Source organism: Dermacentor andersoni, chromosome 1 (genome assembly GCF_023375885.2).
Source record: "Dermacentor andersoni chromosome 1, qqDerAnde1_hic_scaffold, whole genome shotgun sequence".
Classification (NCBI taxonomy): Eukaryota; Metazoa; Arthropoda; class Arachnida; order Ixodida; family Ixodidae; genus Dermacentor; species Dermacentor andersoni.
The window spans coordinates 170,239,080-170,263,658 of NC_092814.1; the positions used below are offsets into that span (position 1 = coordinate 170,239,080).

General features: G+C 49.8%; 1 protein-coding gene across 1 annotated transcript in view; it reads right to left on the reverse strand.

Moving 5' to 3' along the window:
• LOC126547400 (uncharacterized) overlaps window positions 1-24,579 on the reverse strand; it is a 45,024-nt gene that overhangs the window by 8,974 nt on the left and 11,471 nt on the right. Inside the window, exons 2-3 of the mRNA XM_050195386.3 lie at window positions 21,280-22,360; window positions 8,819-8,991 (exon numbers count right to left, since the gene is read on the reverse strand). Of these exons, the coding sequence (XP_050051343.1) occupies window positions 8,819-8,991; window positions 21,280-22,249 (1,143 nt within the window). The 5' untranslated portion in view covers window positions 22,250-22,360. The remainder of the gene's footprint in view (window positions 1-8,818; window positions 8,992-21,279; window positions 22,361-24,579) is intronic.

The window sequence follows — 24,579 nt, forward strand, 5'->3', positions numbered from 1 at the left end:
ACATGCGGTAGAAGCACCTAAGTACCATTTTCTAGAAGTGATATGTTTCAAAGAGACGCTGTTGACAAGGTAAATGCGCTAAACGTTACCATTTAGGGCAACACGCATAACCTCGCATTTGTTTAAATTCAGCTTCGTTAACTATTGTTTGCACCTGTTAGACAAACCAATAATATTGCATTGAAGTGTCGTAATATCAATGTTGCTATGAAATTCACGTAAGTTTTCACAAGCGTCGGCCAAGACTAACTGAAGACACAACGGGGAGGAAGGTACACAAAAGGCCCAAGGGCGTACCTTGTGGAACGCACTGCAATGTAGTAAACAAGGAGTTGTGACCATTTTCACTAACAACGAAATGCCAAACTTTCTATTCACCGCACAATGTTCGCGTCGAGAAGTAGCAGGCAACGGTATACTTTATTAGAGCGCCTTCTGGTTAAGGTCCAAGAAATGCAGTCTGCGCAGTATGACTCACAAGGGATTCCAGTTTTCCAGTATGTATGTATATGAAGGCTAAAAAGTGTCAAAGAATCACTGAACATTTTTCAGTTAATATGATGGAACTAAAATGAGAAGTGATACAGAAGATTTACCACTGACAGAATCACAGCCAAAAGAGGAGCTGCCTTGTAGTGAATTAATTAGCTATAGCAGCACCAGACACTTCCGCTGCGGCATGGCCAGGTCAATTTGGTGCAATTCACAAAAGGTTTTAACAAATGTGTCTTTCTGTACTGCAGCACAACGGTTGCTAGACAGGTTTTCAAAGCGCAATAAAAGCGTTTTTAACGCAGACAGCAAAGCGTTAAATTATGCTTTGCAAGTTTAAGTGTTGCGTGAGCATCAGAAGTTGACCCATACCTAGCCCACCTGAGGTTGGTTGGCGACTGTTTAGTTAAACGGTAAAACGCTTCTTTCAGTGTTGTATAAGCGCTTGAGATACCTGCTATACTGCGGGGCTAGTGGATTATGGATTTCCGATAATGATCCGCTTTGGGATGCACTTGTCCCTGGTTTCGAAAATTTTTTTTTCTCAATTTATCAATCTTAAGATTAGTTCTGTTCAAGTAAAAGATCAGTCATATGCGATCACTTATTATAGGTAGGTATGTAATCTCCGATACAAAATCTGAAATAGTTGCGAGTAATTGATCAAGGATATTCGGAACATTATAGAGACGCTGGTAGCATTTTTATAGCTTAGCAGTTGCCCCAAAACCCGCCACGGTTGTTCAGTGGCTATGTCATTCTGCTGCTGCATACGAGTTCGTATAGGTTCGATTCCCGAACGCTGTGGTCGCATTCCGAAAGGCACGGGATCAAAACCGCGCGTGTACCGACCATTGGGTGCGCGTTAAAGGAACGCGGCCGGTCACGATTAACCCACAATTTGCACAAGTGAGCGTCATTATCAAAGTAAAACTTTGATTTGGGCTAGTTGGTTCATGGTTATTCAAAAGGCGCAGCGCGACTGGGACGGAGACAAAGAAGCGCAAACCACACTAAGTTTCTAAGGAAAGCAAGAGACAGGACCGAGCGAGAAATCGTAGAAGCTTTTTTTTATTATTAAAAGATTGCCGGACAACTGCGTCCGCAAGCCATCCATATTTTGAATGAGGCTGAGATCGAGTTTCTTGAAGATTTTGTTTAGGTCCTAAATGTTTCTTCCCCTTTTAAAGGTGTTCGTTTTTTGTTTCGTCACAGAAGCTTGCTCAAACCAAGTGTGTGGATACCTTGTTGTGTGCGCATGTTCCTTGTTTTCATTATCATTTTTTCTGCATAGTGACTTCGCCTTAGCCCTAAGCATTGAGATACGTGACGATAGTAAACTATGTTCGATGAACATATCTTGTTCTTACTGTTTCTATTGATTTAGCAATGCATTCTTAAACGTTTGCGGTATCTCATTTTTTTTTTAATTCGAAAGCATGCCCTTAGGCATAATACAAAAGATGTTAGAAATACACGAATAGGTTCGACTCGTGCAAAAAATCTAGGAGTGAACGAGGATGGGGTCCATGAATCCAACGTTCAAGGTCGGGTGGGCGGCCAGGCCGGAGGCCTGTTGCCCGGAGATGGCGGAGACGGCTTAGATGAAGTCCTGGGCACGTCCCTAATAGGTGTGTCACTGTCACATTTTTGATTCCTGTGTTGCAAAATGGGCACGATGAGCCGTAAGGACCATGGTATTGTTGTGGCCAGAGAGCGGTCACAGACGGGGTGAGCGCGACCCCGACACGTAGCCTCCTTAACGTAACCTCCTCTCGGCGGGTTAACCCACCAGGGAAGTCTGACCCACACGGAGGTATGAGAGCTCGTGTGGTACGTCGGAGGTTTTCCTTTTCCCGGATCAGTCGTCCACAGGCGTCTTCAGGGAAATGTGGAAGTGGGTATGTTGTAATCTGTGGGTGGGCTGCCATATCTGCTTCAAGGAGACCCGGCAAGGCTGCTCGAGGCACCCACTGGACGCGTATGAGGATATTCGTAGTGGCAGCAAGACGGTGAATGCTATCTGACAATAGAGTGGACCGAGATACCCTACGTATGTCGTGGATGGCTTGAGTCGAGTCTGTGCGAATGATGAGTTGAGAGTATCGAGCATCTTGAACAGTAGGTAGCAACGCGGCCAAGCCGTCTCGTATGGCAGCAAGCTCGGCAAGGTAGGCCGGTGGTGCAGGATCGGCAACATACGAGCACGTTTGGCCTGCCTCTGGTATCAATGGACACACGAGAGCTGTGTGAATTATGGTGCCATTAACACTGGCATCAGTGTATGCTACAAGAGTCGCATCGTCTTGATTGTCATCGGCACGGTGAAGGCGGGAAACATGGGCATTCGCCTGACGAGGAACCGGGCTATACAGACGACCAAGAGGCTTATTGTCACTTAATTGTACCCTTTTCCACGGAGCTACATCGGGTCTCGTAGATGCTGGATTGTCTATTTCGTGTCCCATGTACCGGGCCAGTGAAGCAGCCGAGCCGAAATATGATGGCTTTAGGGCGCACGCGCATCGACGTTGGTGTACGAGTTCGTCAATAGTGTTGAGTTGGGACTCAGCCTGTAGGGTTGGCAACGGAGTGAGACGTGGTAGCCCCGTTATGGCCCGCATAGCTTCGTTATTAATGGCCTCAAGGCGAGCCCATTGTGCCTTCGTGAGATGATGAAACTGGGCTCTGTAGACGAGTCGTGGTTGCAATACAGAACGGACAAGAAGGCGAGCCATGTTGGTGCTCGCTCCGCCAGATTTCTTCGCAATCCGACGTATCAAGTGTATCGTTTCTGCAGCCTGTTGCTTTGCATTCTTGACCCATGGTCCCGCAGATCCGGAGCAATCCATTTCAAGGCCGAGTACACGGAGAGTTGAAGCCTCGTGTAATGGTTGCTGATCCAGAGTTAACTGAAGAGGCCGGAGTGCCAGTAGACGGCGCCCATACTTGTTCGCTACTGACATGTACATACGTCGTCTTGTCCTTGGAAATGTCAAGGCCTATCTGAGCACACCAGTTGTGCGTCATGTTTAGGGCCTCTTGGAGGGCTTGTTCTTGGTGGCAGATTTCAGGATCAACTGACCAGACAGTGATGTCATCTGCGTACATTATGTACTGTGCGTTATGTATCGTGGCTAGCTTCCAGGCTAGTGGAAGGAGAGCAATATTGAAAAGGACTGGTGCGAGCACAGATCCTTGTGGGACACCCCGATGTGCGACGAACTGACCTGCTGCTTGGCCAGCCAGGCGAATGGAGAAGGTGCGAGCGCACAGGAAGGCTTCGACGAATGTGCTGACACGGCTAGGGAACTGAAGCCAGTGGAGAATTCCGACAATTGCTTCGTGACTCACATGATCGTATGCTTTACGAATATCCATTGCCAGAATCGTGCGAATTCTTCGGGAGCGGCCTCCGATGAGAACCATAGAAGATAGGTACGCAAGGCCATCCTCTGCGCCTAGATGAGCACGGAACCAGATTTGGCCAGGATGATACCATGAGTACCGCTCGAGCCACCATGTAATACGTTTCGCGAGCATACGCTCCATCAGCTTGCCTAACGTTGAGGTTAGTGCTATTGGGCGCATACGAGCGATATTATCCTGGGGTTTTCCGGGTTTGGGAATAGGGACCATTTCTGCATGCCGCCAAGAATCGGGAATGACTCCTGTAGCCCAAGCTTCGTTTATGGCCCCCAACAGCACTTCGAGAACCTTGCCTTCCGTGTTTTTATAAAGTTCATACGGTATGCCATCCGGTCCTGGTGCCTTGCATGGCTTCGACAGGTCGATTGCCGCTAAAAATTCCGCCATAGTGAAGGCAGCTTGTATACCCTCGATGTCAGAGAGCGTAGGCGGCGTGCCTGCGTCCGCGGGAAGGCAGTTTTGAACAACGAAGGGAGGCGGTGCTGTGTCCAAAGCCGGAAAAAAGGTGTGGGCGACAGTTTCTGCGAATACTGCTGGTGTCTGGCCCGATGCTAACAGGGCGCAGGCTGCGGGCTCTGGAGGGCGCCGACCACGTTCCATTACCCGGAAGGTGCGCCAAATGGAGGCATTGGACGACGAAGGTCCGAGAGAAGAGCACCAGTCCATCCAGCGGCCACGTTCTAAGCGGTGTTCATGGCGCCGAGCTACTGCAGTAAGGCGTTGGGCCTCTAAGCGAAGGGTATTTGATGCAGGGTCACGTTCTGATGCAAGTTCTGCTTGGCGGCGCGACGCCCAGAGACGCAGAAGTTGCAAATCAGGAGCGGTTCGCGATTCATCAACCCACGACGTACGTGTCGCCTCAACTAATGCCGCCTTAAGACAATGGGACGGGTCCACCATGAAGTTGGATACATTGCTTTCTGATACCGCCCTGTATCGATCCCAGTCCACCACTCGACATAGTCGGCGGAGGCGGCCGGTTCCTCCCGATGATAAGCCAAGGTGAATCGGATGATGGTCGCTACCCCAGCAGTCGGGTTCACATGACCACGAGACGGTCGTCCTTCCTAGCCACCAAGATAAGTCCGGTGAGTGTGGCGGCGCGCGAGGGTGGTCTCGCCGACGAGTAGGCACTGACACATTATTAAGCAGAGTGAATTGGGCGTCCATAAATGTGTCCAGCACACATGTACCACGCGCACTGGAAATAGCGTATCCCCATGTGGTGTGGGGCGCGTTAAAATCTCCTGCGACCATAATGGGGCAACCAGGATGTTTCTGTCGTAGGTGCGCCAGCCAGCCGAGACACAACCGAGCCGCACGACCGCTGTAGGGGCGGGCATAGTATGAAACGATGATAACGTCCGTGCGTTGGAGACGAACCAATACGGCCACGACTTCTTGCCATAGAGTACACCACCGTGAAAGATCAACGCGAGTCTGATGAAGAGTGCATCTTACATACGCTGCAGCCTTTCCTGGAGGGACATCGGGCGTAGCACTCCTGCGATCCAACATTGAAGGCGATGAGTATGCCACAAATCCTGGAATGTGTGGCAGGCCGTTGGATTCTTGAAGCAGTAGAGCCCAAACACGCAGCTTCCCATATCTGAGACGCTGACGCAGCTCTCCGACCTTCCCCGCGATGCCGCGACAGTTCCACTGTAAGATGCCTTCTGGCACACTTGAAGACGTAGCAGCCATCATAGATTAAGATTGGCCAGTAGAACCGAGGTGAGATGCTGGAGCTGTTGCGCAACGAAGCGCAGGAGTTCTTGGGGTGAAAGAGGCTTCGACACAGATGCCGGGTTAGCCATATGAGCAGGACTACACATCGACGGCGAATGCGACGGCCGCGCTCCGTCATGACGACGCCGGAGCACTGTACGGCGTTCCTTGAGACGTTGGATTTCCTTTTCAAGGTTGGCCAGGCGAGCGTCGATCTCGAACTCTTCGTCTGCCAAAGGAAGCGGCGTGTCTTCTATCGATTGTGATGCCCGTTGCGGTCGTGAAGTGGACGACCTAACAACTGCGCTATAGGTACGAGTGGCAGCCTCACTAGTCGCTGTACTTGCTTTTGTCACCTGGCTAGCGTCCTCTTCCAGCGAGGCCAGAACGGCGTAACGGTTGTACACAGGGACTTGTTTCATTGATGAATCTCGAGGGGTCCTTGCTGGCTGTCGAGAATGGCATTGTCGAGCCTTCTTGGTGGCCTTCAACTTCGTAGGACACGTCGTGGAAGTGATGTCATGATCGTTTGTTTGGCATAGGCCGCATCTAAACGATGCCGACGGTTCAGGCTCCATGGTGTCGTCCTTAGGTGGGTAGGGGCAGGATGATTTCATGTGTCCCTGTCTAAAGCAAGAGTAGCAGTACACAACGGAAGGCTTGAACGGACGCGGGCGCAGTACGCAGCCGTAATACAGGATACGTTCAGGTGGGGAATTAGGACCTTGAAGCGTGATTAGGCACGTACGACCGCTGCCTAGGTAGCGAGCAGCCACGACCTTGTGTGTGGGACACGATAGTTCCTGCAGGAGCCTCTCGGGTTCTTCGTCAAGGTCAACGCCATTAACCACGTAGCGTCTTAAATCTGTACCACTGGCGAGGTACGCCTGAACTGGAAGGACACACTCTTCCGAGACTTGTATTTGTTGCAGTTCTTCGAGTTTATAAACTAGTGCCATAGCAGACACCCATACTGAGACCGTATTAGTGGGTTTGTGTAGAGCAAAACCTTGAAATCGGGAAGTCTCGAGGCAGGCGTCCAGGGCCGCTTGAATGATACGGTTGTGCAGAGTGGACATGTCATATCTAGCACGAGGCTTGATAACCACTTTGTACCACGATGTCGTTGGCGACTCAGGAGACGTGCGTGTCGGTTGTGCGGGCAGGCCTTGTGATGAGCGAGGTCTTTTCGGGGCTGCTGGAGCTACATTTTCATCCGATGGGAGGCCAGTAGCTTCCTTCGTTCTCTTGGCTGAGGTGTGCGCCACGACAGCAGGGCTGTTCTGCTCCATGTTGGTGGTATCCATGCTCAGGGTACCGCCTTCACACGTTGCACTTGTCCCCACGAAGGAGACGTTCCTGGCTTGGATGGCAGTTGCATCAGTAATGTTCCGCTCCCTCGACGCAGCGGACAGCAGTTTGGATGCTCCGCGCCGACGCGGCGAGTGCCGCGGGGGCACTCGCACTCGCGAAGCCGCGCAAGAACTCGAGCTGGACGACGCAGCAGGGGGGTGTAGATGACGACGGACCTTGTAGATAGGCGCCAGTAGTAATTACGAACCGCCAAAGCGGTCCATAAACAACAGAGTTCGAAAAAAACCAGCAAACGGGGCGAAAATCCGGAGCTACGGAAAAACACGTCCGAGCGGAACGAGCGCTGGAAACGCCCCCAGTTCAGTAAATCTTTTGGTTATACTACAGTTGGTCGTAAGTGGCCAGAAACGCAACATATGTACGTTTGTCGTGAGCAACTGCAGTGGGACGGCTCGTTGATACCAACTAGAGACATGACCTATCTCGTTTTTGGTTGATCAAATATGTGGCCATATCTGTGTTAACTGCGATGTTATATGGCATGCCTTTTGCGCATAAATAAGCCGGTTTAGGTCCAAATAAAACCAGTTGTTAGTCAGCGCTTGTGATGTGGTTTGTGTTTCTTTGTCTCTGTCCCAGTCACGCTGCGCCTTTTGAATAGTCATTATCAAGCCACGATCTCGGTCGCTTCGTGCTTGTCCGACGGTGAGGAGTAAGCAGTCACTTCAGTCAAGGGGGTCCACTAAGAGCGTGACAGTTGCTCTCTTCGGCAGTTCAGTTTCGCTTAAATTCTATGTGAAATTGGGCGGAATTAATTGAGCTTTAAAATTTGTCACGTCAATTTTTTGCGTTTCTGGAAACGGTTATGAGCTCCTCGGATGATGGGCTTCATGTATTTCATACAGAGACCAATCATGTGACTTGTTCGGCTAAAAAGTTCATTAGTCTAGTTCGCATAATTATTTATCTCATTTCTATCTCTTGTTATATTTTATTTTACGCCTCTGTGATAGTAGCAATCCCGGGGAAATCGCTTAATTATTGCATCCTCCCTATATTTTAAAGAAATTTCGATCACATATTATGAAACGCTAGTCAAGAACTCAGCAAGTGCTGAGAATAATTTTCACACGCGATCTGTCTTCCATTTGCTCAAGACGCCGATTGTATTAAGTTACTTCGGGCGGCTGTTCATTTCTTGACTTCTTGAACTATGGGAATTGTTTTTTGAACGTGAACGAACTGGTCAATTGTATTGCTCTTTTTTCGCGTTTTTAATACTTTTGTGTATGTCACTACTAGACTCAATGATAGTGTGCCCCTTCTTGATGGTTTTATTATCGGCAGCCAGTTCGAGCTGCCTTTTGTAACTTTGCAATGAGTGACAGAGCATGTGTTTGAGTTATAACTGGAACATAATTTTATCTGGTCAGCTAGATTCATCAGGCAGTGTTTCAATGTGCCAAGCCACTGATAAGAACTTGGGAGGCCCCGGGTGTTTTTTCGACATCCCCGGAACGCAACGGCAATAAAGCCACAGAAAAACATTGGCATGCCAGTCTCGGACAAGACCGGTGGTCACGGGAACAGCAACAGGTTCTAGCTTCTTTTAGTGCATGATGAGAGGGCCACACACCTACATGATAAAAAAAAAACAATTTTTTTCAACAAATTGTGGTATCACTGCTCCCGTGCCTCGGCAAGTCAGCGCTCGAGGTTTTCAGACACTGAGGCGCGTAGTATCCACGCGGGCATATATATTCCGGTCGCGCGGCCCAAGAAAGATGGCCCGTACTCTTATCGACGTCTCAATAACTACGCGGCTCGCACCACCACAGAAGCACGTGGCACATACCTCTGGACAAGTGAAGGTCGTGCTGGCTGCGGTGTCCGGCCAACTTTCGTCCTTGATGGGCAGCCGTTCCGGCTGGATGACCTCCTCACGGAGCTTAGACGACTGCTGCTGTTGACCGTCAATCGGGCCCGCCTCCACCACGCTTGGAGCGCGATTGTCACTCTGGACAGCCTCTGCGCCACCATGCAAAGAGGGGCGCCTCACTAGCATTCCTCAAGAATATGCACATTCGCTAAAAAAAAGTAACAAAGCCTGCATAGTCCGCAATGAGGGACGCCATAGTACGTCGGGGTTTCCGCCAGGGGCTCGCAACATATCGCGAAATCAAATGCGTTTTTTGCATCCCAGCTCCCATCGGAACGAGGCTGAAGCGGCTGCGTTTAGAGCTCAGCAGCAGCAGAACGTACGTTCAATAAGCTACGCTCTGCACTCTAAAAACGTCTGCACCCTTTGGGGTGTATTTTGCCATACAAGAATAATCGTCATCTGTCTTGCCCGCATTTCCTTTAACGCTGCGGGCCCGGCACTTCCAAGTCACGAACGGCATGCGAGTTATCAGCATGACAGAGCATTCTCGACAGGAAGGTAGCGAGCGCAGCGTTTTCAAGAAAGGAAACGCAAGCAAGACAGATGACGATTATTGTTGTGTGGCAGATATACACTTAATGAGAGCAGCATCCCGGGCCCAAGTCAGTAATCCATTACTCAAGTATTATTGCGCAACAAAAAAGACACGGACGTAAGAACACACCACCAAGCGCAAATTTTCAACTAAATTTATTGTGCCTAAGAAGTCAGTTTCTTGGAGGCGGCATCACATGACTCATAAGTATGTTACACGAATGTGCAGTTCGTTTTCTTCATGTAAGCGCATGCGCAGTCTATACTGCTTCACATATATAAACCGATTCAGTGGCCCAATAAATTTAGTTGAAAGTTTGCGCTTGGTGTGCGTTCTTCTTCTCTTACGTCCGTGTCTTTTTTGTTGCGCAATAATACTTGAGAAATATACACACCAAAGGGTGCAACTGTTTTTAGAATGTGTACACTCTTAAAACGGTTGCACCCTTTGGGGTGTATATTTGTCCCACAACAATAATCGTCATCTGCCTTGCGTTTCCTTTCTTGAAAACTCGGCGCTCGCTACTTTCCTGTCGAGAATGCTGCGTCACACTGATAACGCGCATGCCGTTCGTGACTGGGAAATACCGGGCTCGCAGCGTTAAAGAAAGGAAACGCGGGCAAGACAGATGACGATTATGGTTGTGGGACAAGATAAGCCCTAAAGGGTGTAAATTTTTCTAAGAGTGTATACTGCAGCGATACATAGTAGACTCTTTAAAAAGTTTACACCCCTTTGGGGCGTATCTTGTCCCACAACGATAATAGTAATCTGCCTTGCTTGCGTTTCTTTCTTGAAAACTCAGCGCTCGCTACTTTCCTGTTGAGAATGATGTCTCACGCTGATAACGTGCAAGCTGTTGGTGACTTGGAAGTACCGGGCTCGCAACGTTAAAGAAAGGAAATGCTGGGCAAGACAGATAACAATTATTGTTGTGGGACAAGATGCGACCCAAAGAGTAAAATTTTCTAAGAGTGTATATTTGCTGAAACAAAACAAAAAAAAAAGAAAGCCTCAACCAGGTGTCGGCGGTAAAGAAAACAAGGTCGACGTACATAGTGGGCCAAGTGATTCGATGATTTATTATATCTCTCTATAGTGTCTCTTTTTCACATTAATTTTTCACTTATGTCGTACCTTATTCTTAATGGGCGCGTTAAGTTAAGGCGCTCGAGCGCGCTCTAGCCAGCAGAGTGCGCTCTTCTAAACTTAACGGCTAAAAAGCGACTTCCGGTGCGTGATTGCGGAGCGCGCTCTACCAACGCCTCCTAGATAACACAAGGCCGGTGCACTCCGATTTGTGACATCATGCTACTTGGACCGAAACTTCCATTGCCAAGCCCAGCGCGACGAAGACGATGACGCCAAAACCACCGCGGCTCGATCGGGAGCGTCCCCATTAGATACTATGGCAGTCGGGCAAGGTAGCATGACGTCACGGATCGAAGTGCACCGGCCTTGTGTTATCTAGGAGGCGTTGGCTCTACGCGCCCCATCCTCATAGAGTTTCTCACTACATTACCTAGAGGGAAATCTGGCGCTGCTGCGCTGTGGTATGCATGGGAATGCCGGTATATTGTGGATTCGGATTGGCATCGTTCTCGTAGAGACAGGACACCTTGAAGACGCGCTTGGCAAGTACCGTTCCGTCTGTCACAATGATTCATTTTCTACTAAAACAGCACGTGAAAAGCTGTTTTAGCTTTATTATTACGCGAAAACATGTTTTGTTTACCCGCCGTGGTTGCTCAGTGGCTATGGTGTTAGGCTGCTGAGCACGAGGTCGCGGGATCGAATTCCGGCCACGGCGGCCGCATTTCGATGGGGGCGAAATGCGAAAACACCCGTGTATTTAGATTTAGGTGCACGTTAAAGAACCCCAGGTGGTCGAAATTTCCGGAGTCCTCCACTACGGCGTGCCTCATAATCAGAAAGTGGTTTTGGCACGTAAAGCCCCATAATTTAATTTTAATTTTGTTTTGTTTAACTATGAGAACTTGTTATTGTGTGTACGACTACATGTTACGTAAAAAGTATCAGCGGGCCGCTAAAGTTGGAGGACAGACGACAAGGTTCGCGCTCGCTTTGAAACAGTTGGTCGTCTGTTCTTGCTTTTCTTCGCTTGGTCATGCATCGTGGGTGAGTAAAGATTGTTACGTTTCGCCTACAACGCGCGGTAATGCCGGCGCGGATGCAACGGACGCCGGGGCTTCGTTCAAAGCGGCGGACATTTTGGCCCGTGCGACGCCGCCTCAACGCTTCCCCGCCAAGCGTGTCCAGGCGTGTTTCAGTGCCACGTGTCTTCGTGTGTGCGTGTGTGTGTGTGTGCCCACGCTTGTCAAAGCGCGGCAGCCGGGGAGCGGAGCTCCCCAAGTGAGGGTTGGCGATGCGTCACTACACTCGGTTCAGCAGGTCTCTCGGCTCGACCGTGCGCGCCGTCGTGGGCTCATGCTCCGCCGTCCCGTGACCTTCATCCCGTGACCTTCATCCCGTGACCTTCCCTTTTGGACCGCGACGCCGAGAGTATAAGAGCAGCTGCCCCCGGACGCCAGGAGAGAGGCTCCGATTTGTACTGTTGAGTTACGTGCTCTCCCGTCTCTCCACTTCGGTCGACCTGACCGGCCGCTCTTTTGCTATGTTAGAATAAACAAGTTGTTCTGTTACCAGTCTTCTCTTGCTTTGCCGGGACCTTCGGATGCTTCCAGTGCCCCAGGCCGCCAGGCCAACGCTACCCTTGGGGCTTGCGACCCATTGGCAATAACGGGCGTCAGCACCGAGACCCCATCAACTCGTGCCAGCGGTGCGATTCCAACATCTGGTTGCCAGCGGTGAGATCGCGACAACGGAGGCCAGCAGCGAAGAGATGCGGTTGAATGTATGCTGAGCAGCACAACGACCATCCGGGAGCAGTGCAACGAGCCCTGTGTGATGACTGGTTGCCTGCAGCGGAACGACTGCGCTGAATTCTTGGCTGCGAGGTTTGGTGAGTGCGGGACTTTCTTCTTCTGAGTTTTGCCAGGCTTTTGTTAGTGTCAGAAACAGAGCTGGTAATTGTGGTTGTCGTTGCTGCCGGGTTAGTTTGCGGCAAGACAATAGTAGGCAGTAGAGAAAGCAGCATTCAGAGCAGCCATGGATTTGAAGCCGTTGCGCAAACCGAAATTGCTGGAGCTTGCAAGAGAGTTGGGTCTGGATGTCTCAGACAAACTCAGAAAACCAGAACTGCTAAGGGCTATTCTTGAGTTAGAAGCTGAGGATGACGAGCTGTCGGAATGCCTTGAGACCATTGAGGAGAGGGAGACGGCAAAAAGACAGGAGCGCGAACTTAAAGAGCAAAAAGAGAAACAGGAGCGCGAACTTAAAGAGCAAAAAGAGAAACAGGAGCGCGAACTAAAAGAACAAAAAGAGAAAGAAAAAGAAGAGCGCGACCGTCAACACGCTTTGGAAATGGAGCGTCTCGAGCTAGAGATGGAACGCGCTCGTAATGGAAGTCAGGCACACGGTGCAGGAGAACGAGTATTGTTCAAAATGACTGACCTGATGCGGCCGTTTAAGCTTGGAGAGGACATTGGTTTGTTCCTGGTTAACTTTGAGCGAACGTGCGAGAAGCAGGGGTTCTCTCGGGAAACGTGACCACAGCGCTTGCTCACTTTGCTACCCGGCGAGGCGGCCGACGTAGTCGCTCGCTTGGAGAGAGAGGAGGCAGAGGATTTCGACAAAGTGAAATCGAGTCTGCTAAAAAAGTACCGGCTGTCAGCGGAGGCGTTCCGTCGGAAGTTTCGGGAAAATGAGAAAGGCAGAAGTGAGTCATATACAGAGTTTGCGTACAGGCTTATGTCAAACATGCAGGAGTGGCTCAAAGAAGAGAAAGCGTTTGGTGACCACGAGAAAGTTCTGCAGTGTTTCGGGCTAGAACAGTTTTATAGTCGGTTACCTGAGAACGTGCGGTACTGGGTCTTGGATAGGCCAGACGTTAGTACGGTGGCTCGAGCTGCTGAGCTAGCCGAGGAGTTTGTGACGCGTCGGGCTCGCGGAGCTAAGGACGGTCAAAAGGGTGAATTTGGCTCCAAGTTTGAGAGGCCGAAGTTCACGCCCATGAGAAAGCGGTTCGAGACGAGGCGAGCGCGCGTGTGTTATACGTGCCAGAAGCCGGGTCACTTTTCGGCGCAGTGTCCGACCGAACGTGAGGAGACGGCGGCAGCCGAAGCCGAACGCAGAAAGCGGTTCGAGATGAGGCAAGTGCGCGTGTGTTATACGTGTCAGAAGCCGGGTCACTTTTCGGCGCAGTGTCCAGAAACAAAACCAAAAGTCGTGTTTTTGTCATTATGCAGCACTGACGAGAACATGAAGCTTCTCGAGCCTTACATGCGAGACCTCCTCGTGAACGGGAAAGAGTGCCGAGTGCTTCGCGATTCCGCAGCTACAATGGATGTAGTTCACCCCTCTTACGTAGAACCCGATATGTTCACGGGCGAGTGCGCATGGATCAAGCAAGCAGTGGAAGCTCATAGCGTGTGTCTGCCGGTAGCAAAAGTGCTTATTGAAGGACCTTTCGGAGCACTTGAGACGGAGGCCGCAGTGTCATCTATGCTGCCCCCCCAGTACCCGTACCTATTTTCGAACAGGTCCGATCACCTCCTGCGCGAGAAGGGGCTTTTGTTTGGTGAGGCTAGCGTTCAGGCCTTAACCAGATCGAAGGTTCGGGAGCTCGCTGCAAAGGCGGTAGTTGCGGGGCCGACGTTGTTGAACGAGGAGAAAGGGTCAGAGGCGCAGCAAGCTAGTATTCAGAGCACGCCCGAACGGGATAAAATTGAGCCTGTAGCGTTAAAGGCACCAGATACTGGAGAGGAAATTCCCGATGCGGGAAAGTTAGAAGAGCTTCCGGTCGAGCTTCCGGGACTAGGCTCAGTGACGAACAGGAAAGACACCGATCAAGTCATTAGTGACTTAATAAGTAAAGCATCGCTGTCGCCTGAGCAGAAAACCGAACTACACCAGCTCTTACAAGAGTTTCAAGGTCTGTTCTCTGAGAGGCCTGGTAGGACTTCTGTCCTTACTCATGACATAGAACTTACCTCCCCAGAGCCAGTACGATCCAAGGCGTACCGGGTGTCACCCCGCCAGAGCGATATTATGGAGGCTGAGGTAAAGAAAATGCTACAGCTCGGTGTTATTGAAGCGGGTGAGAGTGATTATACCTCCCCTTTGATTTTAGTTGAGGTACCGGGCAAGGAACCTCGTCCTTGCGTCGACTACCGCAGGCTTAATTCCATCACTAAGGATCAAATTTATTCGATCCCTAACATCGAGGAGCGCCTTGAGAGAGTGAGTAGCGCTCAGTTTATTTCCGCCCTAGATCTTGTCAGGGGTTATTGGCAGGTTCCACTTACAGAAGAGGCTAGTAGGTATGCGGCGTTCATTTCACCAATGGGGACATTCCGTCCTAAAGTTTTGAGTTTTGGTTTGAAGAACGCGCCATACTGCTTTTCAAGCCTCATGGATAAAGTGTTGCGGGGACAGCAAGAATTCGCTTTACCGTATCTAGACGACGTAGCGATATTCTCCGCATCCTGGCCTGAACATATGGCGCACTTGCGGGCAGTGCTAACCCGCCTGCGCGATGCGGGCTTGACAGTCAAGGCTCCCAAGTGCCAGTTAGCACAGGCCGAGGTTGTCTACCTCGGACACGTGATTGGTCGGGGTCGACGCCGCCCCTCTGAAATAAAGGTGGCCGCTGTGCGAGACTTCCCGCAACCGCGCACGAAGACCGATATTCGGTCGTTCTTAGGTGTCGCCGGCTACTATCAGAGGTACATCCCCAGGTACTCTGATATCGCGGCTCCCTTGACGGATGCTCTAAGAAAGACAGAGCCGCAAACAGTCGTCTGGGATGAGACGAAGGAAAGAGCTTTTAGCGCCCTAAAGAGCGCCCTAACAAGCCAGCCTGTGCTACGATCGCCCGACTACACAAAAGGGTTCGTTGTTCAGTGTGATGCTAGTGAGCGAGGCATGGGCGTTGTACTGTGCCAACGGGAAAATGGAGAAGTAGAACACCCCGTCCTGTATGCTAGTCGTAAGCTGACCAGTCGTGAGCAGGCGTATAGCGCCACCGAGAAAGAGTGTGCGTGTATCGTGTGGGCCGTTCAGAAATTGTCATGTTACCTAGCCGGCTCGAGGTTTATCATTGAAACGGATCACTGCCCTCTCCAATGGCTGCAGACCATCTCTCCCAAAAATGGCCGCCTCCTGCGCTGGAGCCTCGCTTTGCAACAATATTCCTTTGAGGTGCGTTACAAAAAGGGGAGTCTCAACGGTAACGCCGATGGCTTAAGTCGAAGCCCCTAACGTGGGAATCAGCCTCAAAATTGCTTGTTACTGATGTTTTTCTTCCTGAGGCAGGATTTTTTTTAACTTATTGCTTTTGTGTAGTGTTTCAAAGTGATGATGTGCTTTCTAGTGCAATTTTCCGATTTGTGGACGCGTTCTGAGTGCTGCTAAACTACTGTAAGGAACTAGGCAGCAGTATAAAAGGGGAAAGAGCCTGGCAGGGCTTAGTGAGGGTTGTGCCGTGCTTGCTGACTGAGCGGTTGACTTTCGGCGTAGTTCTAACGCTTGCCGGAAACGAGAACAAAAATGTCAACTCTCCCGAAGTCACTTTGCAGTGTCCTGTGTGCACCTGAACGTGAGAACGAGGCCTTCTCTGTGCGCTGCGCTCAGGAAACGCCAAAGGACGCCCGACTTCGGTTATGAGCATCATCGAGCGACATCCCTCCGGACAGCGGATGCAGTCCCCTGACCATCGGGATCTCCTTCCCCCGGCGGGGCGGTCTGTTACGTTTCGCCTACAACGCGCGGTAATGCCGGCGCGGATGCAACGGACGCCGGGGCTTCGTTCAAAGCGGCGGACATTTTGGCCCGTGCGACGCCGCCTCAACGCTTCCCCGCCAAGCGTGTCCAGGCGTGTTTCAGTGCCACGTGTCTTCGTGTGTGCGTGTGTGTGTGTGTGCCCACGCTTGTCAAAGCGCGGCAGCCGGGGAGCGGAGCTCCCCAAGTGAGGGTTGGCGATGCGTCACTACACTCGGTTCAGCAGGTCTCTCGGCTCGACCGTGCGCGCCGTCGTGGGCTCATGCTCCGCCGTCCCGTGACCTTCATCCCGTGACCTTCATCCCGTGACCTTCCCTTTTGGACCGCGACGCCGAGAGTATAAGAGCAGCTGCCCCCGGACGCCAGGAGAGAGGCTCCGATTTGTACTGTTGAGTTACGTGCTCTCCCGTCTCTCCACTTCGGTCGACCTGACCGGCCGCTCTTTTGCTATGTTAGAATAAACAAGTTGTTCTGTTACCAGTCTTCTCTTGCTTTGCCGGGACCTTCGGATGCTTCCAGTGCCCCAGGCCGCCAGGCCAACGCTACCCTTGGGGCTTGCGACCCATTGGCAATAACGGGCGTCAGCACCGAGACCCCATCAACTCGTGCCAGCGGTGCGATTCCAACAAGATGTAATATGCGTGAATAGAAACATTTTATGGAGATTTTACTTTGAGAACGCGCTATTTGCGTAGCCATATCCACGTTTTAGACGAAGCCTCTTACAACACCAGCCAACACGAGCCTCGCAGACACATATACCGTCATTCCCATGACGGCACGGTGCCCCCTTAAGAAACTCCCATAGACGGTGGCGCCAGATTGCCCTCTAGGTGTTATAGTGAGAAACTCTATGCCCATCCTGGAAACGGTGCGCGAGAGCACGCGCCTGCTACGGCTTCCGGAAAGATGACGTGTTTCCTACTCTTTCCACTGATGCGAGTGGATGCGAGTCAGTTCTCCTCGCCCACTCGTTCCTCCCGCCGCCGCGCAGCCGGGCGTCTGAAGCTGCTCTCAGGCGAGATCGGGAACGTGTTGGCGCGCTTTGAGCTTGGCGCGAACGTTGAGCTTGCATCGCATACGTAAGCCGCTGCTGCTGCCTCCGTCGCCGCGCGTCAAGTTCTTCTACCTCTTCATTATCTAACAAGAACTGCAGGAGTACGGTCGGCGGGGCCATTTTCGAAAAGCGCGCGAAGTGCGATAGCGGATGCGGAAGCAACATAACATTCGCCAGACGGCGCGTTCGTGCACCCGAAAACAGTCGGCGAAAATGGCCGTTAAGTTAAGCTCCGAAGGCGTCGCACTCAAGCGCACTCGAGCGTGCTCCTTTGGAGTTCGGAGCGCGCTAACTTAACGCGCCCATTGTATTTCACGCGCAATGTCGACCTTGTCTTATTTAGCATCGACACTTGGTTTACTTTTTCTTTGTTTGACCAAGAGCCCAGGTCGGCTGATCTTGGAGAATGTGCAATCTGTGAGGCTACGTGGTTAATTTTCGATTATACTGGCGCTAATTACAGCCGTACTGTTAATTTTAGCTACTCTGCGACTAATTTTCGCTTCTTGTGGGCACCGCAGAAGCTGCGTTCCAGACACATGTGCCACGCGCGAGCACTGCTTACTCTAAGCGAACTCGCTTCATTTCCCAAAAGCCTGACTTTTGCCATACGGCGGCTTTGCCTCAATATAATTCTACCTAAGGTGATGCACTCTTTCCGGGGGTAAAGTGCAATGTGGTTCATTACCTACTATACTGGCGCCAATTACGCCGGTACCGTCGATTTTACATAGTCTGCGACTCATTATGGCCCCTTGAGACCTACGTTTTGATACCTCTTGCCAATCGCTACGACGCCATGACGGAAAGAAAGGGCCGTTTTTTTTTTCTGGAGCAAGATACGCTAATACGCCAAATACGTGTGAAGTCAGCTAAGAATACCTTGTCTTCAAAATTACATGACGGTTAGAAGTGCGTACCGCGGATGTTTAAGCGTTAGGTGTGGTGCGGGCTAAGCGTTTTCATGCCCGATCTCAAGCTCGCCCAATTGCTTGAGGTCTGAAGGTCCAGCTTCCTACATGACATTTCAGTGTAAATGATACTTTATAGCGTTCTCGTTTAAAGTACTACGCTCATATCCGATGCCCTAGTGTTCGCCGGCTTTCTAAGCGTACACACACTGGCGCAGCCGGGCGCACAGCGCGCCGAGTGAGCCACAGCCGTCGGCGTTCTCGTAAGCACATCCGTTTAACGCGACGCGGCAGCAAAGGGCCGCGAAGTCACCTCCTCACAAAGAGAAATGCGAGGCGTGACCGCGCCGTGACAGAACTTCCACGATACTGCGGTTGCAATATGTGTGTTTCGCCACCCATGATGCGCGGAGGGCAACAACATTTGGTGATTTTCCAAGGAGCCAAGCTGTGGGTCACGTGACCGAACTGTCCCCTCTTATTGGCGGAAGCGCACACGTCATCTCGTGCGCTTCCACCAGAGAGGATAGTGAATGAGGTTTGAGAGATGATAGAGGAGGTCTGAGTAAAGTAACAACACGAAACTGAGCAACGAGATAAATGCTAACGCTTTGAAATCGTCTGCGTCACGACTTGAAAGGCCAAACGAACCACGAGTGGTGATACATTATGCTAGGGGTCTCAAACAAGGCAATCCGTGGAAAGCGGGCCCACACGCGGCATGCAAAACCTTTGTATGCTGTCAACAAGGCCTTCCAGAGCCTAAGCTGCAAGCCTAAGCCCCAGTAAGTTCTCTCAACCCTCACCGGGATATACGGTATACGTTATAGCGTGGGTCCTTCGGGAGCTGCGCATATATCTACGTAGCCCGATTCCCGACGAGAGTTTGCCACCCCTGTGCTTCCCCAATCGCGACAGACAAAAAAGAATGTTCCCGCAAGCGCTGTCGAAAAACTAATTTGCCGTCGAATCACTTAAGCGTCATGCTCTTTAAATTTTTAAGCTACGAAAATAAATAACTAATGGCGTTTGGGACCAAGACTTAAAGCTTCTAGCCAGAGAGCGTAAGAGTGCACACAAACGAAACATTCATAAAGCACTTTCTTTTTTCCAATGGTTTTCATTGCGACAATAATTATACTGACAGTCCAGGCGCGTTGGCACCACCGCCGTCGCCGTGCTGTCCCGCAGTGCGATGGCGCATGCGTGTCCCGTGCACCGACTCTTGGAGGTCACATGATCTTCTGAGTTTCAAAAGTGCGACACATTGAAATAATGAAGGGAGCAGCAACTCAAAGCCCGCACTGGGACTTCCTCATTGCATCAGCGTTGTGACCGCCAGTGCTCGAGGTCATATAATGAACTCTGTTCATGTGTGTCGTTGGACGCATGACACCACGTGTGTTTGGTTAGTAAGCGAATGTTCACTGCAATTTATACTGCCCACGGTATGACTACAAGTATGCTTCGTGTAAAATTCTAATAACGTGCTTTCGTTGTCAATGCTTTGACCCTCGAGCGAAACTGCAACTTTTGAACAAATTTATTATTATTTCCTCTTTTGTTTTTGCATAAGAAAGCAATCCAAGGAATGTTCTTTGTCCTCGAAAAGGAAATTGCATTTTTTTCGTATATCTCCAACTCAGCTGTGGTGCCGCTGGAGTTCGTATATTGCAAAAGTCGCTGCGCGTACGCTCATTATTGTTACTGTAGGTAATAATCTTGCTCATCAGAGAATATTCCATACCACGTGTAGTGAATACAATTACTAAAGTAGACAGCGTATTGGAGATAAAGCTAGCTTTTTCTGAAAGACAATATTCGCGACCGCACCAGTAAACATAAGAGCGACTCGCACATTTGCCTGTACGTTGCAATCGTGGACTTTAGGATGCAGTCAGAGGTGGAGCTCTCTACACTTTAGAAACGACTTGAGACAAGTGAAGTTCCGAAGTCCCTGTCCCCAAAATGTGAAGCAAGATACGCTGGAGTTCTACGTATTATTTCGCCAAAAGCCTTACTGTGGGACAACGCTCCACGGAACACCAATACATTTCCTGACACATTTTGGAAACAAAATGTACGGGCTTTGAGAACATACTAGCTTCAACTCGCGACTGCACTATAGTATACGCCCTAACGTTACTCACCTGGAGCCGCTTAATTGTTAATTCGGCTCATGGTGGTGCGTAATATGTACTTGCTGAGGACCGAACTGCTAATAAAATGTTCCAAAAGTACGGGCTTTTAACCTCTTTTGCACACGGTCTAAATTTTTCTTTTCTCATGTCATATGACACACGTGGCAGTTACGCAAAGTCCCTCACTACAGCTTGATACAGTGCTCATCACGCTTGCCTGCAGACCGGTTTTTTGCCTCCCCCATGTGTTATGGTGTTTTTCACTGGTCGATCTGGAGCGGTTGCCGAAATTTTGGAGCAAGCGCTCGGAAGTTCATCCATCTGACTCTGAAAGTGGAGCGCAGAAATGCTCCGTGGTAGATTATATCGGAAGTTTTTTGCGCACATGTCACACAAACCAACTTCCGCTCGTGCAACCAAAGTCGCCATCCCTCAACGGGCGGAAGCGACGTATGCTTCTCGTCCTATTTGCGCCTGAATCCGCGTTTCGGCGGCGGAGCTAGTAGTGACAGCGATCCGGCGCGGAGCGAGCTGTTCCGAAACGACCAGTGGAAAGCGCGAACCCGCTCCAGATCGACCTGTGAAATCTGGATTCGCCGTCGCGGAGCGAAAAATCCTGCTCCAGAGCGATCAGCGAAAAAACTTCATTAGATTCGGCGCAGGACAGCACAGTCTTTTTCTTTGCCACATATAAGCGAACAACTCAGGAAACACCCTGAAAAAAATACAAATTGTAAAGTATCCGTTCTTGTGGTCGTCAACGCAGCATATGTATATATATATATATATATATATATCTTATAAACCGCTGACTTTACGATTAACCACTCGGAACACACTGCACGAAAATTTAGGTTGGTTAGACATACCCAACGCTGCCGTCTTTACCGGCGGTGACGTCGCTGTCTTGTCTTGCTGCACCGGTGCCGGTTCTCTTGAAGTCTCAGGCAGCTTCTCATCGCCTTGCTTTGGAGCCGGTGCAAAAGCTGGGTCTTTTTGATCAACTTTTTCGATAGGCTCTTTGAGAGCATTGGGAGATTTCTGGCCTTGAGGCTTGCCTGTCTGCTCAGGTACGTCGACAACCCCGGCGTTTTTCGAACTCGCTTTCACCTCCTGAGCAGAAGCGTTGCTAGGCTCGCTAACCTCCACTAGCTTTACAGTTTTCCCGTCCGGCATCTTGTCCTCTGGAATTTTTGCGTCTGGTGCTTTCTGATCCGGCATCGTCGGCTCGGATGCTTTTTGTTTGAGATCCTTGTCTTCGGGCGCGCTTTCCTTGTGATCTGGCACTTTGCTGGACGACGCGAGGTCTCCAGGAGGAGGCTGCTTCACGTCTGAGGTTCCTATAGGTTGCGTCAAGCTGGCTGTCGGGGTCAGTTTAGACGATTCAGACGCCTTGCCACTCTTGGAGCTTGGTTTTCTCTTCGATTTCTTAGCCTTGATCTTGGAGCCCCTGAGCTTCCTATATAGTTTGCTAAAGACACTTTTTCGCTTGACGCTCGATCCCTTTCCACCTTTTCTGTGAGACTTGGAGGACTTCGATTTTTTATGGCTGCTCGAGGCGTCCTTTTTCGAAGCTGTCTTTTGCTGGCGTGGTTTGGATTTCTTCGAGACTGGCTTACCCTCGGAGGGTGCCCCTGTGCCATCGTGTGATTTGTCGCCGCGTTTCTTTGCGGTGCGATCTTTCTTCTTCCCTGACTTGGACGCTTTCGAGGCGGACGGATCCCTTGACTTTGTCCGTTTGGATGACTTCGTTCGCTTTTTCCCGTCTTCCTTCGGTTTTGCGCTAGCTTGTTTTTTGTCCTTGTTCGCCTTCTTACCCTTGTTTTCTTTCGTGCTCATCGTGTTGCCGTTCACGTCTGTTCGAAGGCTGGCCTTTGCTGCTTGACACAATCAATAGTTCACCATTTAGTGACTTGCTTTCCTCTTTCCTGTGGTCCGTCGCCTCTTTACCTTGAAGAAGAAAAAGAGTTCGCATTCGATTTGTCGCGCTTGTTATCATGTCAAAGTATATTCGATGTCTACAAATAATTATGCGTATAATTTAAAGAAAACATCTAACCAGCATTTGACTAGCTTTTGCAGGTCGTTAGATGCGAAGGCCAGTAGATTTGTAATCTTTTATTATGTTCCCTGATCTGTAGTCATGGGGACTCTTCTAAGAAAGAAAAATAAACAGATGAAACAGGGAAGCTAGCCTCGCTTGAATCCTCGCTTGACCGTATAGACGCTGGACGTCTATACAGAAAATTACCCGATTTATCCGAACTTCTGCATCAAATAATCAGATTTATGTATACTTTAGCTAAAAGAACTCAAAATTGGTCGTTTATTCTGATACATTTTGAAGACAAAATAAACCATGTTACAAATCTACAGTTGGCTTTAACATTCCGTCAGCGGCACTTTGTGTGATTGGATATCCAGGTTATCTATATATCAAGCACATCCATATCAAGCATATTGACAAGCGTACTTGTTTATCTATATGCAAAAAAAAAAAAGGCCACTCTCCGCTTAGCCGTCTACTTTGCCTGTCTTTCTAGTATTTTGGTGTCGTGTACGCCGAGAACGTGCTGCATCCTCACTCATACATGCTATCAAGCCAGGAAACCTTAAATTTCACGTCGGACACCGAATCTTCATAAAATACGAGGGAAAATGCGGTTCCGGAAATGTTTCAAATGCTTCCCAGGTGCACAATATATTAACCCAGAGCGTTAGAATTCAGCCGTTGGCTTTAACATCACGTGAGTGACACTTTGTGTGAGTCGACATCTAGGTTATCTATATATCAAGCACGTCCAATCAAGCATATTGACAAGCGTACTTGTTTATCTGTATGTAAAAAAGCATAAAGATGTACGCGAATCAATATCAAACTTGCTCAGATGCAGTTGTAGTCTATAGGTGCGGGGGCAAAGAAGCTTGTTAACGTTCTCTGCCAGCTATAGTCCAGTCATGAGACGTACAGAGACACGGGCCCTCATACATAGCGTACGTAGCTAGGGTTAGAGGATAACTGACATGACATTTTTGGCGCCTTCTATTGTATGTGTGCGTGTTAAATGAACATCCTGGACCTGTAAACCCTAGAAAAAAATTATGCAGACCATCGCACATGTTGGGATCTATCTGAAGCGAAGCTTTACTCAAGCGGTGTGTATTAAAATTCTATTCAACTGCCATTTGACGCACACAGTTGCGTTTAGTTTCATCCCATGCAACATGTACTCCCATGCAGTGCAGATGTTTATACACTACACTATTCGCAAGCTGTGCCGAAATGTAAACTGTGAAACTTCGACGCAGCGATGTGATGAGGACGAAGGCGATGTACAGTGCTCACGGAATGAAATGCGACGCGGAGCATTTAGTAGAACCCTACATATGTGCAAAGTACGTGAGAGCACCATGTCGTGTCGCTAGGAATTTGGTCACCAAAGGCGTGGACTCCGATGTAAGTGTACGCGCCAGAATTACGTCGATGTGACGCGAACTGCAGCCGGTTGAAACGAAAGTATGCGCATTACTTAGCCCTAAATTGACGCACTTCATTCCGTGAGCACTGTACATGATGTTTATCGAGGGAAGAATACTGATTAAATGTGTATGCGCAGAGAACTACAACACCATATAAACGCATTTAAGCATTATTTGTGTTATGGCCAATCCTACATCGGGCCGCGCAGCGAGCATGGCTAGACGACCGGTCGAACCGGAGTGAGTGCCAAAACGTCGGCATGTTCTGCTACCGCGTGACCACCTTCTGTGCCATCACGTTATGACACGAACATCTCCTGGGAAACGAAACCGCTACTGGGCCCATATTCACAAAAATATCTTACCCCAAAATTGTTCGTAAGAGAAAAAATCAGACAGTGGTGACGATAGACATGCCATTGGCGAAGGCGGCCAGCCAATGGCAAACATTTACGAAAGAAAATATTTGTGAAATCTGAATTGACAAAGCTTTTCGGTCGTAAGTTCTCTTTGCCATTAGCCAGCCGGCTTCACTGATGATATTTCCGGCATCAGGATTGCCTGAAATTTTCTCTTACAAACAATTCTGGCGCAATATGTACTTGTGAATACGGGCCCTGGTTCGTAGAAAAGTATACAGTCAATTATACAAAATTATAAGTAAATTATTTAGAATTATGCAGTAAATT